This window comes from Drosophila grimshawi, unplaced genomic scaffold, assembly GCF_018153295.1.
Source record: "Drosophila grimshawi isolate 15287-2541.00 unplaced genomic scaffold, ASM1815329v1 contig_311, whole genome shotgun sequence".
Taxonomy (NCBI): Eukaryota; Metazoa; Arthropoda; class Insecta; order Diptera; family Drosophilidae; genus Drosophila; species Drosophila grimshawi.
Genome location: NW_025063098.1, coordinates 9,705,863 through 9,723,089, shown reverse-complemented (window position 1 = coordinate 9,723,089; position 17,227 = coordinate 9,705,863). Strand labels below are relative to the sequence as shown.

The following is a 17,227-nucleotide window of genomic DNA, read 5'->3' as shown; positions in this document are numbered from 1 at the left end:
GGACCATTCGAAGTGCTCTGACAGAGTTCCAGCTTAATGCCTACGTGGATTTGAGTGTGCCTGTATTTGTGTGTATGTGTGTGTGTGTTAGGGTGTGCGTGTGTACATAAAATTAACTGCTTTTATCTGGTTATGGCTGTTGTTTACTTTTCCTATTGCTAAAAAAACACTTGCCACATATGAATATGTTCGTATAAATGCGTCTTTCTCTCTCTGTGTGTGTCAGTGTGTGTGTGACTGTTCGTGCAGTCAACAGACAAACTATTTATTTAGGCCAAATGTATTATGTGTAGTGTGTGTCTAGAGCAATTTTGCCATATGCCCCATACATTTAATTATAATATCCGTTCCTACATTACGAAGCATATTTGATAATGTACTTATTAAGTCTACATGCCTTCAAATACTTCAATTATAGGTCATGGATATAAGATTCATCGATAAAAGCTTCGAAAATTGATAAAACTCAGTAACTAAGGAAATTTAAAATAGCCTTAAACGAAAGGGTAATTTAATAGCACATAAATTACAAATATTTATTATCAGTCAACTTGACATATTTACATTTTGTGGTTTGTTTCCTCATATCTAAATCGACCGGTTTGGGACACAAGCTCGAAACTAGGTTAGAGAAGTTCTTAACTTTTGGTAAATAAATTTAAAATAATCTAAGCAATTGCAAATTGAGATTAATAAATCTCAAAATTTGAAAGAATTGTTCAACAATGAATTTCAAAGTATTGTTGACTAGAATCAGAATATTTTAACAAAGTTATCCTATATAATTGTACAACTGGGAGCTCAATTACACTAAATTACTATTTGAAAAACTAGTTTGCTTCCAATTCAAACCAAATGCTTAAAGTATTGAACAGTAAAAGTGTCCATCATGCTGTCCGTTCATCCGTTCGTCTCTCTGTCTTGACTTGAAACCTGTAATATATACTAATTTGGGCCCGGCTCAGACAAAGTGTATAAACAAAGTGTATAAATTGAAGTGCTACATTCACCAAATTTGGTTAGTAGGTTGTTGACAATGTATATAATCATTTTTATGCAATAATTAAAAGCCAAAAATTAAATCTTTCGTACGTTCAAATTAAAACAATTAAATATACTTCTATAAGAATAAAATTAAAATTAATTCGTTTTGGAGCAGTAGACGATCAAAAACAGATATTAGGGATACCCTATTCAAGTAATTCCAAGTACATTTCCAATAGCGCCAAGTGGATTTTCAATGTTCAGCATCAATGCTGCCTTCATTAACTTGAAATGCTAAAATATTTGATTTGTTTTTACATGAAAATACACCAGAATTCAGATAATAATAAATTTTCCATAACAATCCGTCATAATTTCTGCCCATTCATAATGTAATCCAGATTATATTATTAAATTTACGGAGAACTAATAAACATTTCAAAATAACTAACCAAATTTCTCAATTGGGCAATTTGTGCATAAAATTACGCAATGGAATTATAACAACCGTAATCAGCAATGCTTTTAACTTGAAGTCCAACTTTTGATTAAAAAAAAAAAATTGCACGCCTTCAGCCTGACTTATGCACATAATTTAATTGGAATTCCACGAAATAATTTTTAATTAGCGTGAAAATACTGAGCACATAAGTTGGCTGCAATTCAGAAATGCATAGAGATTTTACTGCTAAAAGTCGGCAGACGAGATGATATTCAGAAAAGCGAAAAGCGCTAAATTGGAAGCGCAAAAAGCCAGCGTGGCACATAAACAAAACTTTAGCAGCAACTTTTCTCGGCGACGCAACGAGCATTTTCTCTTGGAAAATGTGCGCTGAATATTGCCCATTTGCATTGCGTCATTTGCAGTACGAGGTGTGGGGCCAGGGGCATGGGCAGGGCGTGACTTTGTCTGCCTTGGCTAATTCATGGTGACCCCTTGCGAAGGGGGAGCGAGCTAAAAACAAAAATAGTTGTTGGGCCCGCCGTTAATTGTCAAGGCAACAGCGTTTCCAAGGCAACAACAACAACGGAAATACCAACAAAATGCGCAATCAGCTTGCCTGTCACTTGCACAAGTGTGTATCTGTTTGTGTGTGTGTGTGTGTGTGTGTGTGTGTACCAGTGTATTTGTTTGTGTGTACAAGTGTGTGAGTGTAATAAAGTGTCATTTTAATTACATGCATAAAAAATGCCGCACTACGGAAAAATTACTGTTCCACAAGACTGCCGGCAATTGTTGCACATGTTGCACATGAAATGACTTTAGTCGATACTTTCCATGGGAAATGGGAATCCATTCAATGAATGCTGCAAATTGTAAATGCAATTTCTCCTATAGGAGGAGGACCGATGCTTACTGCATAAACCAGCTAACGACATAATTATACTGCCCACTGCAGGGATATAAATATCCATCCCAAATATGTCAAAATAACGAGAGTAATAAATTAAGCATTAACAATTTCATTAACTTTATTGACCATTGCACTTTTAATTAAAAAAGTTTTTATAAAATTCGTACAGAATCATTTTGAATGCTCTATGCGAGAGAGCTTCACGGGTAAATACGTGAATACCAAGCGGAATGTTGGCATGAAGATAGTTGTAAGTTCAATATGAAAGAACATTTTGTTTGGCAAACTTTTCACTTCTTATCCGTTATTAATAAAAATTGTAACAGTTGATTAATTATGTGCCTAGATATAATATAAATCAATTTGTGGGCCAAATCTTTACAATTGAGCCTTTTTTTGCTATCGGAAATCGATTTATATCGATATTCGCAAACAGAGGGCAGTTATCGAGAACTTATATTCCAAATTGATATTCCTAGCTCTTATAGATCTCTGAGAGCAGCTTTTTTATTCGAACTGACAAATCTCGTCGGTTGATGCAAATTACGAATATATATACTATATAGGTGCCAATAGCCTACTCTCTACATAAAACTTTGTACAGCTTCATTGTACATTTTTCCCCATTTTTAACTAGCCACAAATTTTAGATCCGTAATTTTCTTTCTTTACGATTCAGAGGAATGCAATATTTAATCCTCAGTCATGGTTCAACCATAAAAGGCTTAAACTAAGAGTATCTGTAGCTTCATTAATGTCAAAACTTTTGTTTCCCTTTTTCCCATTAGAAGCGTAAACATTGCAAACTGTTCTCGACCACTAAGACCCGAGCAAGACCAGGACAAAGTTCTGTACTCCCTGCCCCATTTTAAACATGCAGACAACTGCAAAGTTTTACAACTCACTCACGTACACACAGCAATGCAGCTGTGTGTGTGTGTGTGTGGTGTATGTGTGCAATTGCAATGCGTGAGTCTGTGGTATTGAGCTGTGGAGGTAGTGATGGGTCAGGTGCCAGGTGACAGAAACAACGACGACAAATGCGAATGACGAGTTAATTGAGTTATTTTCATGCCAACAGTTGAAACTGAAACACAGAGCAATCAATTCAGTTACAGTGGCAAGCCTCAAGCTATTTTAAACGTGCTTATTAATTTGTGGAAAGACTCCATCTGTACAAAGGTGGATTTACCTGCAACCGACCAAAGGCACACACACACACAAGTGATCAGCAGCTCGTCAATTATGCAAATATGCAACAGATTTGCCTGCCACTTTATTTCGTTTGCATTAAATATTGAGCAAACTATACGAGCGAACAAATGTATTCCAAAAGGAAGTGTGGCACTTTCACATCTACCCAGAGCACGTCACGTACGCAGCTGCTAAAAGAACCAGTCAGAATCACACCACCTTAACTAACTTGAAAACTGACATGTTTGCAACAACTGCATGAGAAAACTTTAAGCGTTAGTAAAAAGAATCTAATCATTATTACAATTACTACAACACGAACAAGCATGATAAATTGGTTTATCATTCAAATAACAAATTTTCTGCGTATGAAAAGCTCGAAATTTTAAATGGCTATTGATTTATACTATTGTGAATTGACAGATAATGTACTATCATAGAAAAATGAGTTTCACTTCTAATTAACTTCACATACTTTTAGGGTAACTGATTAAAAATACAAAATACGAAAAGATTTGATTTCTTATCCAAAATTTGTATATCGTCACTTACAGATAGACTTTTGAATATCCAATTAAATGTGGGGAAATTATACAAAGAAAAAATAATTATTTATGAAGATTATTTATTTCAATTATAGTTACTTAGTATAAAGCTGTAATTTACTAGAAAACTCATAGAAATATTATTCTTAGCAGCATTAAAGGTTTAGTCAGCAGTGCTCTCAATTGCACAATTAATTGCAATATTGACTGTTTATAAAACCAAATAAAGTTTTATGTATGTATTTAGTAAAGAGTGTAAAAGAAATTAATATGTGTTTCAAATGAATTGTCAATTCCTAAATTTGTTGAAAAGAAACGAAAGAAAAGTAAATGAGCATTAAATATATAAAGTTGTTCGTAATTATTAAGAAACACATTTTTTACATTAATAATAATGTTACATGTTGGCCATTAAAATTTATCATCTTGCTGTCATCTACTGAGCATAATGCATATTACATACATTTCCATTTTCTTCTTTAATAATTTCATCAGCCGACTGGAAGCAGCGGGAAAATCGTATATTCATATTTACCAAATTACGCAGCAGCAAACACAAGCATTCTCTGTATAAGTGTGCTGTATTTATACATAGATATAAATATTAAAACACACATAGATACCTACAATGAGAGATAGTCTCAATATGTAAGACTTTCACGACTCTTGATAGGTAAAGAGGCTCCTAGTCGAGCTCTCTCGACATTCTTCCTTGTGGTTTCTTGGTGCGATTTAAATGGATTTAAATGCTAAATTTAGCTAATTTCCCGTATTTTTTGTTTGTATAATGTTAAATCTATGCCAATTTGCGTCTATGTTAAGTTTAGATGTAGACGAGGCAGGTGCCATCTGTGAACCCCCTTGCAAAATCCTGTATTTATATAATTGCATCACTGCTCTTAAAAGAAGATAAGTAAATTTAAACGAAATGAAAACCAAAACCTAATTTTTTTATTAAAGTTATGTCAATTATTTAACTTCATTTAGAACAGAAGGAAAATTAAACCGCAAATGCGGTTTTCCAGGCGCACTTGCAACTCAAGCTGCTGACCGCAAGGAAAGCAGAGCAGCACAGACTGCCCGCATATATATGTAAATGTGTAACTATGATAAATAGTTGGGTTCTAACATGGTGTATACAGACCTGTCAAAAATGCATACACACATACATATAATGTGTATGGGACTGAGTGGCCAACGAAAATGACGCTGGCCCTTAAAATCTGGCATAAATTGATATTTCAAGCATGAAGATAGGCAATCGGATGGGGAAAGAGGAGAAAGTCGCACATACCAGCGGATTTCCGCTGAGCGTTGAGGTTGTGGGCCCCTCCTCATGCAAAATGCAGGACACATTCTCCGGATTCGGGTCAGGGCAGCACAGGGACGCAGAGTACGGCGAAAAGGACGATAGGCGATTTCAGCTCTACCTGGCGCAATGGCACAATTGAATTTCTAAATTTCGCGAGTTTCGCGAATGAAATGAAATTCTGGCACCATCAAATTGAATTAGTTTCAGGTCATTGTGCTTGGAATTGCAAATGCAATCAAGCTGCTTATTATTCAACGCGCATCTACAGCTAATCATAGCAAAAGACAAATCCCATTATGCTTATAATTTATGTGACCTAGTTGAGATTTATTATATTATAACTGTGCTGATGTTTACAAATCAAAGTCAGTCCAACTAAAACTGTTGTGAATTGGTTGTTTATGGGAATGTTATTGGTTTACTTGAACCGGGCTTACACCGGAAAACCACCAGATCGATATTATTTTCAGATTTTACGGCAAGGCTTACAGTATCTACATAAATTGACCATGTGCATTGTGAACTTAAACAATTCAGAAGCACATTTCACTTTCTTAAACCCCTTTTAATTATAAAGCGAAAAATCTGTTATGAGCTGTCATTTAAATGCAGACACCTCAAATGCATTAACGGGTACATTATTTCATAATACAAACAGCTCTCAGGCATGCACACATATCGTAGATGTTGTAATATATGTATGTGTATATATACAAGCCAACATTAAGCCCAGATGACACTAGAGCATCGTTAAATGAGTATAATAAGGACATATGATACGGGGCTTTTCCGGCTTTTTTCTTGTCAATATTGCAAGGGGTATTATTATTTTCTTTTGACAGAAACGCACAACAACAATTATGGAATAATATATATATATATATATATATATTGTGAATAAGCTACTCACGAAAATGTTATTCTTTTCGAAACCGGCTGTGCTTTCTACATTTTTAACAATTGTCACGCGACTACTATATCATATATAGGTGACATACAGGTGAACGGGCAGCTTTAAAAACAAATAAATTAAACTGTAACCAGGTGAACTCTAATAAGTAACTGTATAGAGTCCTTAACGTGTCAAAGTTAAATGTTCTTTATTGTTTTTAATAATCATTTAGTGCCCAAAACCACTCCAAAGCAGATAAAGTTTATTTCGGGGTTTCTTGGTCACCTTATAAGCGGTAAAAAGAGCTCCCAACAACTTTTTTGTTTCATCTTATTTAGGTCTTAAAAAATAACAATAGTAACACAACAAAACCTAACTTTTTTATTTCTAATGAGTTTTATATATATATATATAACCATATATATATATTTATATATGCCAATACAATTTATTTGATATTTTATTATTTCTTAATATTTGTAAATTTATAATCTCTAATTTAAATAAATGTTGCTTGTCATGTTCACTATCGCTGTCTCAGTCGCACACACACTTAATTGAAATGCTTTGCTTAAAACATAGATTGAAAATTTGTAGCATCCAATTTAACATTACCTTTGAATATCTACCAGTATTTAGCTGCTTTATCCATATATTTGTATCAAAATCAACTTTCGACTCTTTCTCTCTCTCTCTCTCTCTCTCTTTCTCTCTGTCTCTCAACTCTTCAAAACTCATGTTGTACATTTGTTTTCTCTTTTCCTTTTCTTTTTATAGCTTCAAACTAAGACAAAAATTTGCAAAACGTAGTAAAAATAAATAAAACAAAATCAAAAACGAGAAATCATCAAAAATAACACAAGAACAAGAAAACAACAACAACAACAACAAACAAAGTCAAAAACAAACATAACTGTAAATTGGTACATACAAGAACTTACTACTAACGTTAAGCAAAGGCAACAACAACAAATTGAAACTGTTGCCGAAACAACAAGTAGCAAGATAAGCAACAACAACCAACAACTAAAACAACAACTAAAACAACAACAAACGCCGCTAGTAGTTTTCTTTTGTGGCACAAAGCAAAGATTACATTTTGCATAGTAGACTTTTAGGCGCCGCACAAAAATTTAGTAAACGCAACAAAAAAGCCAAACAAAACAAAAGAACACCTTCAGCGCCATCTATCAGTACATCCAAGCAACCACCACAGGCACAGCTACAACAAAAAAAAACCCAATACAAAAACCACAACCAAATACCACAACCACCGCCACGAACCACATGAGCCTGAACAAGATCAAAAAAAGGGACAGCTCAGACTTATGACTGGTGCGGCCCAAGGGCGCCAACGCTGGCAGTGCCGTCGTTGTCGGCGTCGGTGTCGGCGTCGGCGTCAGCGTTGGCAGCGGCAGCCGGTACAAGGTGACGGCTCGATGTGTGCCCGAGGTGAGCATCACATCGCCCACCAGCCTCCACCAACAGCAGCAACAACAACAACAGCAACAACAAAATCAACATCATCAACAACAACAACAACAACATGATGCACCGAATAAACACATAACGCTGCTGCGCAGTCGATCACAGCCCACGTCTAACAGCATTTTCTCGCCAGGCTTAGGCTTAGCCGTTGGCAGCGCCACTCTGGTCGAGGAGGAGGATTTCACATTGCTGACGGCAGAGCTGCCAGTGCTCAGTGGCAGCGGCAAGAATGTGTTGCAACGCCAGCTGGCGACAACCACACAACTAGAGGAGAAGCAGCAGGAGGAACTGGACCAGCAACAGCAGCAGCAACAGTCCATTGGCGATATTGGTGAGGTGCCCAATGAGCTGACACCGCTGGTGGAGGAGCATTGCAGTGCCGCTGCCACAATCACAGCGAATCCAACGACGACCAATCGCTATAGCCACAACTCAAAGACGACACGCTCCTGGCCCGTCATCTATCGCAATCCCCAACACTGTGACTACGAGGCACTCTACGTGCAACAGCAACAGCAGCAGCAGCAACAGCAACAATCGTCGCAATCCTTCAAGCAGAACTGCTATTCGAATCAGTTCAAGCAATCGATTGTCTACTCCAGCAGCAATGAGGAGCTGCCTGGTGGCCCAGAGCTAACGGAGTTGGCGCCACGACAAACCACTTGCTACTATTTTGCACCCAGTCGACACAATAGCATTTATGAGCATCCCTCTTCCGTCGTTGGGGGTTCCTTGCAGTTTGACGCCGCCGGCAACGCAGCGACAACAGCGGCAGCTGCCGCCGCCGTTGAGAGTCTGAGGCGAAGCAACAGCATCCTACTCAGGCAAAACAGCTGCGCCAAGGTAATACAGCGACGGGGGAGTGGCAGTGCGGCTGGTGGCGGCGCCGCCTTAGACACATCCACATCGCTCAGCTCACACATGGACGGATTAGGCATGGGCAGTGGTACGGGCGCCAGCGCCTGTTGCTCAAGTTGCTGCATGGGACCACCTCCGGTTTTATTCCTCTTTGTCACACTGCTGATGACCACCAGTGCGACGGCCATGTTGTGTGCCGCCATCATGACTGACCACTGGGAGCACGTGACGTGGGATCGCAACAGTCTGGATCGCTATTCGAATCGATCCGGTCTGCATCTGGAGTGGCTCCTCGATGAGCAGGTGGCCATGCTCAAGCCGGACAAAAGAGGTAGGTTTCCAACCAAAAAACAATTGCTTACTGCTCGCAAACTGTCTCCCAATAAATGCAAATTGTCCTGTAGCAAATTTTTCAGCTACAACATCTCCGACAATTTGAATATATATTATATGTACATAAATTCAACTTTTAAGTCAGATTTAATGCAACAATAAATTGATAAATTATTCAAGAGATACAACTGACTGTGTTATACTCAAAACTTGAAAAAACGAATTTAAAGTCATTGTAAATGAAAAGAACAATTCCCGGTTATCTTCGGCACGCCGGAGATTAAACAAGAATAAGTCCAATGTCGACGGTGATCAGGCGGGTTCTGATACAAGTTCCATCAAAAAAGCTTCAAAACTGATTTTGTATAAAAAAATACAGACAGATGGACATGACTATACCGACTTGTCTAGAAATACTGCTCAATAGTATATATACTTTATGGAATCGGAGACGTCTCCGTCAATGCGTTACAAAATTTCTGACAATAATATAAAATCCTTTAGAAGGGTATAATGATTGTAAATGACTTTAAAAATATCTTTGAAGCTTGGGCTAGTAGAAATGCAGTTTAAAAATTGTGTCAATAAAATTAAGTAACTGAAGGACTCTTATACTTTTGATGGATGTGGAGAAAAAACAACATTTCGACACAGAAATAAATAAGTATTCTCATTATTCTTGAGCTCGGTCATTACTTCCTCAATGAGCACGTTGGACTTTTCCTTCTTAAAAGGAAACTCATGAACAAAATTAATCCACTCCAATTGTGTTAATGTTAATATGTAAATTCTATATATATTTCCATATGTTTATTCCTAAGCCGATCATCGTTTTCGACGCGATTCAGTATTTTTGGTGCCGATGCACGGCGGCATCTGGACACTGTGCATCGATTTGCCGATGCAGCAGTTGCAGGAGCTGCGCCGTAATCCAAAGTTTCCGCGCGGTGCACCGCCGTGTGTCAACTACCTGGCCGGGTCCATGGAGAATGCGCGTGGCGAGGAGCAGCGCAACGACTGGCAGCACAGTGAGTCCCAGGCCATCACACTGCAGCCGCATCTGAGTACGTATTGGGGCCGCAATCCTGCCCCAACCAAGCCAAATCTAAATCCAATCCTTGTCACACACAACACGTTCGTTTTTGAAAGCAACCTTTAGTTTCTTGTTTTCTTTCTTTTTAATAGTATAAAAACATTATTTTATGTACTTATGCACTTAGCACTAATTGTGATTGTAATGTTACACAGACTTATAGAAAATGATTGGTGTAAAACAGGAAAAAACATTAAGCATATAAACTTAAATAGGATACGGGGAAAGAAAAGCATGTGTGTGTGTGTGTGAGTTTAAAGTAACTGATGTGTTTATGGGTGTGTGTGTTGGTGTGTGCGTGTGTTTAACTGGAATGTGCAGTTTGGAAAGGTATCTAAACCGCAGCACGCTTGGCCGGCGAGCAGAGAGCCTCAGCCTCCGAGCTGGGCTCTTCGGGCTTCTTGCGCTTGATCAGATGCGTGATATCCGTGGGCTTGGCCGAACTGCTGCTGATGGCTGACGAGGATGCCGCCGCCACCGACGATGCCGTGGACGATGATGAACTTGATGCAGCACCATTGACAGCGGTAGCAGCTGCTGTCGAAGAGGAGGCAGCAGCATCTACAACACTCTTGCTGCTGCTGCTGCCCATGGGTTTGATGTAGCTGTCCAAAGCGGCGCGCACCTCGGCTATAGTCTGCAATTGAAATTGGAATAGTGAGCATCACTTATCGTTTTATGTTCAACTGGGACTCACCTGCGCTTGGGTGTCCTCGATCTCTTGTATCTTGACGAGAATCTCTTGTTTGGTCTCCTCCAAGTCGAGCATGTTGTTCTTCTCGCGCTCGCTGGGATTCGCCTTATTCTTGATTTCGGCAATTTCTTCCTCGATGAGGACGCTCGAATTGCGCAGGGCTGCGGCGCCCTCCTTATTCAGCTGCTGCATCAGATAGGTAAGACCGATCTTGTAATGCAGCTCGGCGAGCGCACGACGATTCTGGCTGGGCAGCTCCGCGTGAATCTTCAGCGCTTTCTCTGCACAAAAAATTAAAACATAAAGCTTAATGGGAAAGAACGACCCAAATATGATGTGAATTCTAACCATAATCCTCGCGTGCCGCATCCAGAATACCATTTTCGAATTCAATGTTGGCCAGTTCCGTTTGCACATCGGCCAGGTAGGTCAGACCGCTGAGACCTTGGCGCGAGAAGATCTTGGCCGCCGCTTCGAGTATCTCCCAGGCCAACTGAAGGCTGCCGGCGACACCCTCGCCCTCCTCGGTGTCTTCCTCGGCCTGGTCCACATCCATGCTGGCTGCTGCTGCTCCGTTGCTGGTGCTGGCTGTCACCTCGCCATTAGAGGTGCTGGGACGTTCATCATCGTTGCTAGTTGTGGCAGTTGCATTTCCATTGCTGCTGCTCACCTCATCCACGCCTGTCGGTGGCTTCGAGCTTCCTGCGGCCTCATCGTCCTTAGACTGCCCAGCATCGCCTGTGGAATCTGCCTCATCGGCAACACCTTCTTTAATGGTATGGAGCTTTTCGCCATTTGTGGCACCGTTGGCCGCCTTTGCCAACGCTGGTTTCTCTCCATTTGCGTCGCCCTTCTCATCCTCGTCGTCCTCATCATCGTCCACATCCTCATCATCGTCGGCCGCCTCATCGGGCACATCAATCACTTTGTTCTCATCTAGCGCCATGGCAATCAAAGACTTGGCATACCTACAAGAAACATATAAAATTATTATATTATCTGCCCAGATATAATCTTGTGACATCGTCATTACTCACAGCAGCAGTGGCTGTCCCAGTTCATCGGCCAGCTCGCCGTAGACCTCCTCGTATAGCTGGCACACTTGACTCAGCTCATCGGCTGCCTCGTCATAGCTCTTGACCAGAAAGTTACGCGATCCCAAACTGAACAGCTCTTTGCCCTTGAGTATCTTCTCGGCACGCTCCTGTTCCGCCTTGCCGCCAGATGCGCCTTGCTCCGACGGCGCATCGTCCGGCGTCGTATCCGCGGCGACGGGCTCGACGACTGTCTTCTCTGATGTTGCATCGGCAGCAGCCGTTGTGACAATTGCTTCAGCTTCGGCAGACATTTCAGCGTTGCTTGTGAAAGTTGACTGTAAAAAGACCGATTTTAATTAAATGATATTCATTATTAAATTGATCATGTCTTTTTGTTTTTATTTTTAAACTAGACCTAGCTAAATACTTGACACTTGTAGAATGGGAAATGCAAAAAATTCTTTGAATTATTTTGGAAATAGAGTCCTATTTTTACATAAATTATAATTTCTTCAATTGCTTTTTTAGCTTCTTGAATTATCATTAACAGTTGACACTTTTAAAATGGGAAATGGAAATACTAATTAAGTTTAATGACTTTCAAAATTAATACACAAATTCATAATTATTTTGTAAATCCATTATGATTTCAATTGATTTGTTTTAATGTTACACTTGGCAGTTTGGTATTTTATCTTTCATTTATCCACACACACACACACACACATATATATATAATTACCCTCCTCCTCCCGCCAACACCACAACCACCACCACTAGCAACGTATGTAGAGATTGTGCCCTAGACGTCACTTTAGATGTATGTAGAGAGATCGGCAAACGCAAATATCAATCGTAAAAAGAAAAACCACTTTACTCAATCTATCTAATAACGCCAATTAGCCTGATGCCCAAAACTGTCACAGCATTCATTCATTTCACTTGGCTCAGCGATTCACTTCATCCATTGTGGCTTAAATCGCTGCCTTTGCTCTGCCCGCACATTTCACAAGTCATTAACACTAATCCCCAATGGAAAGTTTGCCGGACCGAGACTTTCTCTTCAAATCCTTGGAGTACATTAAGCAGAAAAAAGAAATACGACACAACAAATGACAATACAACAATTAATAGCACCAATAGTTGCAAACTAAGTTCCACGCCAAGCCATTGTCGATATCGAACCACACACGTGTCCATCCCATCCCTCCTGCTCCTCCTAACCCCTCCGCCTTAAGCGAGACATATCGTGCCAGAGAACACAAACAGAAAGCGCAAAAAAAAATTAGGCCATGATGTGATTTGGGGCATGTGCCACCTATGGCCCACACCCAAACGTTGTAAATCGCAATTGCCACTTTGGGTTTTGGTGAGTTAGTTTTATACTCGACTTTGGCTTGGTGGCGCTGACTTTAATTGGCACACTCAGTGCAACAATACAAGGGGTAAATGCATTTTTATTGCGGTTTTTTGTTTGAGTGTATTTTGTCCCAGGTGCAGGAAAATACACGTAGACAAACTAAGGCTGCAAAGCGACATTGAGAAATAATATTGTTAAAGTAAAAAATAGCAGAAGATATAAATTAAATCGAGTTCATTCATATAATGATTCAACTTTTCCACTTCTATCTAACTAAACTATTTCAATCATAAGATGTATCTTTATGATAACCAAAGCATTTCAGAAAGCATACATACAATAATTTATGGACAAAATTGGAAAATCAACATGGCAAATAATGCCTTTTGCATTTTTGGTGCTACTCACGGATTAAAACGAAAACAAAATTGCTAAGCTGAGAATAAGTTGAAACTCTGCCTAAATACAATGAACAAATTTGTGATGAGATATAAACTTTTTCTCGTTTGTGTTGAAGAATTCTATACAATTTTTAAATGAAATATTCATAGGAATTGTTATGATAAATGCCTTAAGTATAATGAGCATTAAATGATCAAGAAAATTGACTTTAACTATCTGGTGGCCAAGTTCGCCATTTACACGACTTGAGTTTATTTTTCGCTTAATGACTTAAAAATTGGCGTTTTGCTAAATTTTTTCTTTTTATTTGGGGAACCCCAATAATGTATTCTTTGTCGTTTTCAACATATACTGTCACACATATCTGTCACACTCATATGAAGCTGATAATTGGTGAAAGTTGGACAAAATAATTATTTTGCAAAGTGTTAATTTAAAAAATATTTAAATAAAAAACTGTTGTCGCAGTTGGAAATGAATATTGTAAAAACAAAACTTCGTATGGCAAAAAAAAAAGTGTAGCCGAACTTTTTATACGTCTTACTAAAAAGCAAATATGTACGAAAATAAACTTTGGCCTTCTAAAGGCGATCTTGGGCACTAGACGGTTAAGTTTATAATGTATTATATTATATATTTTATATTAGGTATAATTTATATTACGATTGCTTGAACATTTCTTATAGAAAGTTCGAAATTCTTGTGGGGACTAGGGGTCATGGTCATCTACATCTGAGCCATTTACACTTGTTATATAAAAATACACATTATGTAATGTATATACATATATTATGCAAATACTTATATATTTACTTGCTCCAACTATGTGTGTAGATATGTATTTATGTATGTTCACCTTAAACCTTAATCTTTTTTATTTTTTGTAATTTAAATTTCAATATTAAATTATATTTTTAGTATAATTTAATTTATTATTGTATGTCGAGTGGTATTAGTTGAAAATAAATAAATTGTTGCATAAAGCTTTGCTCTGCAGAACAACCTGAACCATTTCTGAATCCTTAGCCTTTGTAAATGCTCCCCAATTGCATTTTATGTTTATTTTTGTGTATTATTATATTAAATATGGACTGCAACTAATTAAGAAATGTTCCTTTACTAGGAATGCAAAACCTGTCGATATCCTGCTCACTGGTCTGCCTCATCATATTGGGCAGTGCCGCTCTGGTTGGCGCCTTTGGCGTCTGCCAGCGCCAAATAAGTGCCATACTCATTACGGGCGTCATGTATCTGCTGGCAGGTGAGCGCAACAACCAAACCCAAATAATCCGCAAAACCAACCACATTCAACTGATGATGGCAACTTGTTCTCGGACTTATTTGCAGCATTGTTTGCGCTGTTCACGCTGATGATAATCCACTTTAAGCGACAGCAGGGACGCCCGATGCTGGACAGCGATTACGATGGCACCGTCGATGGCATTGTGGCGCGTCCGGGCGGTGTGGCCATTGTGGCCAAGCCGCTGCTGGGCGCACGAGTCTTTCTCACGTCGTGGAGTCTGGATTTGGGATGGGGCGGCGTGGTGTTGTGCGCAATAACATCAGTGCTGTGGATACTGCTGTCGAAGATTATGCGCTATAACCCGTTCTCGGCACTGATGATTTAGCTAAACGCCCTGCCGCTCGGCGGCTATGGCAGCTATGATGGCTACGATGGCTATGATGGCTATTATGGCAGCTACGGCAGCACCAACAGCAGCAACAGCAGTGGCGCCGCCAGCGCCAGTTACTTGCTTGGTGGCGCCACTACAACGTCGACGCGGCAAGCGGAGCATCGGGGCAAGGGCAAATATATACTCTGAGCTTCCCCATTCAACTCCCCAACCTAATTATACTTGATCTGTCTCTTCTACTTCTTTGTCAACACTGATTGATCAAATGAGTGATTTCGTTGAATTTGAAAAAGCGCGCGCGCGTCCTTTTCACAGTGTTGGCAAACGTACCAAATATGAAAGTATCGCAACAAATTGAATTGCCTTTTTCTTATTATATACTATACTTAATTATACCTATTAAATGATGTCTCAAACTTAATGTAAATCAAATTTACGATTATCTCCCTTACTCTCCTTAAACGAAGCACCTTTTTTGTATACATTATATTTATATATACTTAAATTTAGCAACTCTAAACATCTACACTTAAATATGGGGAATTTAAAATATTTGCGGAATTTATTAACGAGCCAGGGCTTTCGCTTCGAAGTGCTTAACTAACTATGTAGTAACAACAATTTCGCTTGCCTAGCGCTATTTCTAACAAAAAAAAACTAATACAAAAGTCAAGTTATTGGGCCAGCCTCCGATTACATAATACATAATAATGTTCCGGAGTACAATTGTTCGCAGTTCATCAAATAAATATGTAGGTAAAATAAATATAACTATCAAAAGTATATATATATATATATACTAACTATACTATAGAGTGCTTTAAACTATGGTTTACAAAACTTATTGTATTTGTATGAAAACAAAACAACAAAAAACCAACAAGTGTATTTTTATGCAAACGCTTTGCCTTAAAAACTAAATTATATTAAATACAACAAAATTGAAATTTCTTTAAAAAAAAATATTAACCTGCCTATTTAATTCTGGGTAGGGTATGTGAAATGCGACTCTGAATGCGATCAATAAATATCCAGGCGACACATCTGTCCAATGTTTATTAAATATGTATTGCAAAATAAAAAATAAAAAAAATACAAAATGCGAACGCAAGTTCATTAACATTGAGAACAGCAGTAACTGCTGCTGCTGTGGAAACAATTTATACAAATATGCAAATGAACTCGTCGAAAAATAAATAAAAGGAATGAAATGTATCGAAAACGTGTGCGACAATTTCGTCGGAGGAGAGCCAAAATGCATGTGCAAAATTGAGTGAGCAACACTGGCTGCGAGGATCTTCACAAAGCAAATATGATAAAATGGCTCGATTTTTTTTATTAGCACGCACTCAAAACAATTAGACATGTATGCTGCACACACACACACATGCATAAGTGTCATATATGTGTTTGGCAAAAAGATCGAGATTACAAAACAACGCAAAAAAGTTCATTCACCTGTGTGAGTGCGTGCGTGTCTGTGTGTGTTTTGTGCGCGCGTCGCACAGCTTGTGTATGTGTACGTATGTGTGTGTGAAGCCCGCCATTCGTCACAAGCCGCCCGCGCTAATAGAGACACACACCGGCTGGCAGGCAGTAGCGCAATTGGAAATTAAGTTAACACACAAGAATTACAAATACAATTGCAAGTGTTAATCGCATCAGATTCGCAAAATTCGCATTTCTGCACGTGTATTGGTGTGCGTGCAGCGTATTTTGTGTGTGTGAATTCATGCGCCCGATTTGGGCACTTTTCACATTTAACATTTAGCTGTAACTTACTTGTGTGTTGCTGTATTGCTCTGAAACAATTTTGTTGAGTTTGCACACGCAGAAAACACTTTAATTACGTTTATTTGCGAAAATTATAGGAGCAAGCACCGCGAAATGCTAAAGAAGACAGCGGAATTAGCGCTTGTTTATCGATATCTATTGCAAACATAGACGGTCACATTGACTCAGTAGGCAATTCGCTGCTGGTCGATATATCGATAGCAGTTGATAAATATATTTAAATAACCACACCAAATGTGCAAAATATACACA

The 17,227-nt window shown here is 38.9% G+C and overlaps 3 protein-coding genes across 3 annotated transcripts; 2 read left to right on the top strand and 1 right to left on the bottom strand.

Moving 5' to 3' along the window:
* Positions 1 to 2,526: 2,526 nt before the first annotated feature.
* LOC6563958 (AF4/FMR2 family member lilli) lies at positions 2,527 to 10,135 on the top strand. The gene is made up of 3 exons (XM_001989797.3): positions 2,527 to 2,589; positions 7,630 to 8,959; positions 9,783 to 10,135. Exons 1-3 carry the CDS (start codon positions 2,527 to 2,529, stop codon positions 10,118 to 10,120), a joined length of 1,731 nt encoding a protein of 576 aa, XP_001989833.3. The 3' UTR covers positions 10,121 to 10,135.
* Positions 10,126 to 17,108, bottom strand: LOC6563959 (protein NASP homolog). The gene is made up of 5 exons (XM_001989798.2): positions 16,964 to 17,108; positions 11,786 to 12,120; positions 11,097 to 11,716; positions 10,752 to 11,029; positions 10,126 to 10,691 (listed from the first exon to the last, which is right to left on the bottom strand). Exons 2-5 carry the CDS (start codon positions 12,094 to 12,096, stop codon positions 10,389 to 10,391), a joined length of 1,512 nt encoding a protein of 503 aa, XP_001989834.1. The 5' UTR covers positions 12,097 to 12,120; positions 16,964 to 17,108; the 3' UTR covers positions 10,126 to 10,388.
* On the top strand, positions 14,671 to 16,107 carry LOC122322504. Its single transcript, XM_043214998.1, is given in 2 exon segments — positions 14,671 to 14,808; positions 14,895 to 16,107. Coding segments are annotated over 2 exon segments (612 nt in total). The 5' UTR covers positions 14,671 to 14,672; the 3' UTR covers positions 15,371 to 16,107.
* Positions 17,109 to 17,227: the final 119 nt, after the last annotated feature.

Excerpts from the sequence above, each read along its gene's own strand:
- LOC6563959 (XM_001989798.2), bottom strand. The coding sequence starts at position 12,096 with ATGTCTGCCGAAGCTGAAGCAATTGTCACAACGGCTGCTGCCGATGCA. Across the intron at positions 11,717-11,785 it reads CTGGGACAGCCACTGCTGCT|GTATGCCAAGTCTTTGATTG; the intron begins GTGAGTAATGAC and ends TGTTTCTTGTAG. Across the intron at positions 11,030-11,096 it reads TGCGGCACGCGAGGATTATG|AGAAAGCGCTGAAGATTCAC; the intron begins GTTAGAATTCAC and ends TTTTTTGTGCAG.
- LOC6563958 (XM_001989797.3), top strand. The coding sequence starts at position 2,527 with ATGCGAGAGAGCTTCACGGGTAAATACGTGAATACCAAGCGGAATGTT. Across the intron at positions 2,590-7,629 it reads ATGTTGGCATGAAGATAGTT|GGCGCCAACGCTGGCAGTGC; the intron begins GTAAGTTCAATA and ends GTGCGGCCCAAG. Across the intron at positions 8,960-9,782 it reads GCTCAAGCCGGACAAAAGAG|CCGATCATCGTTTTCGACGC; the intron begins GTAGGTTTCCAA and ends TTTATTCCTAAG.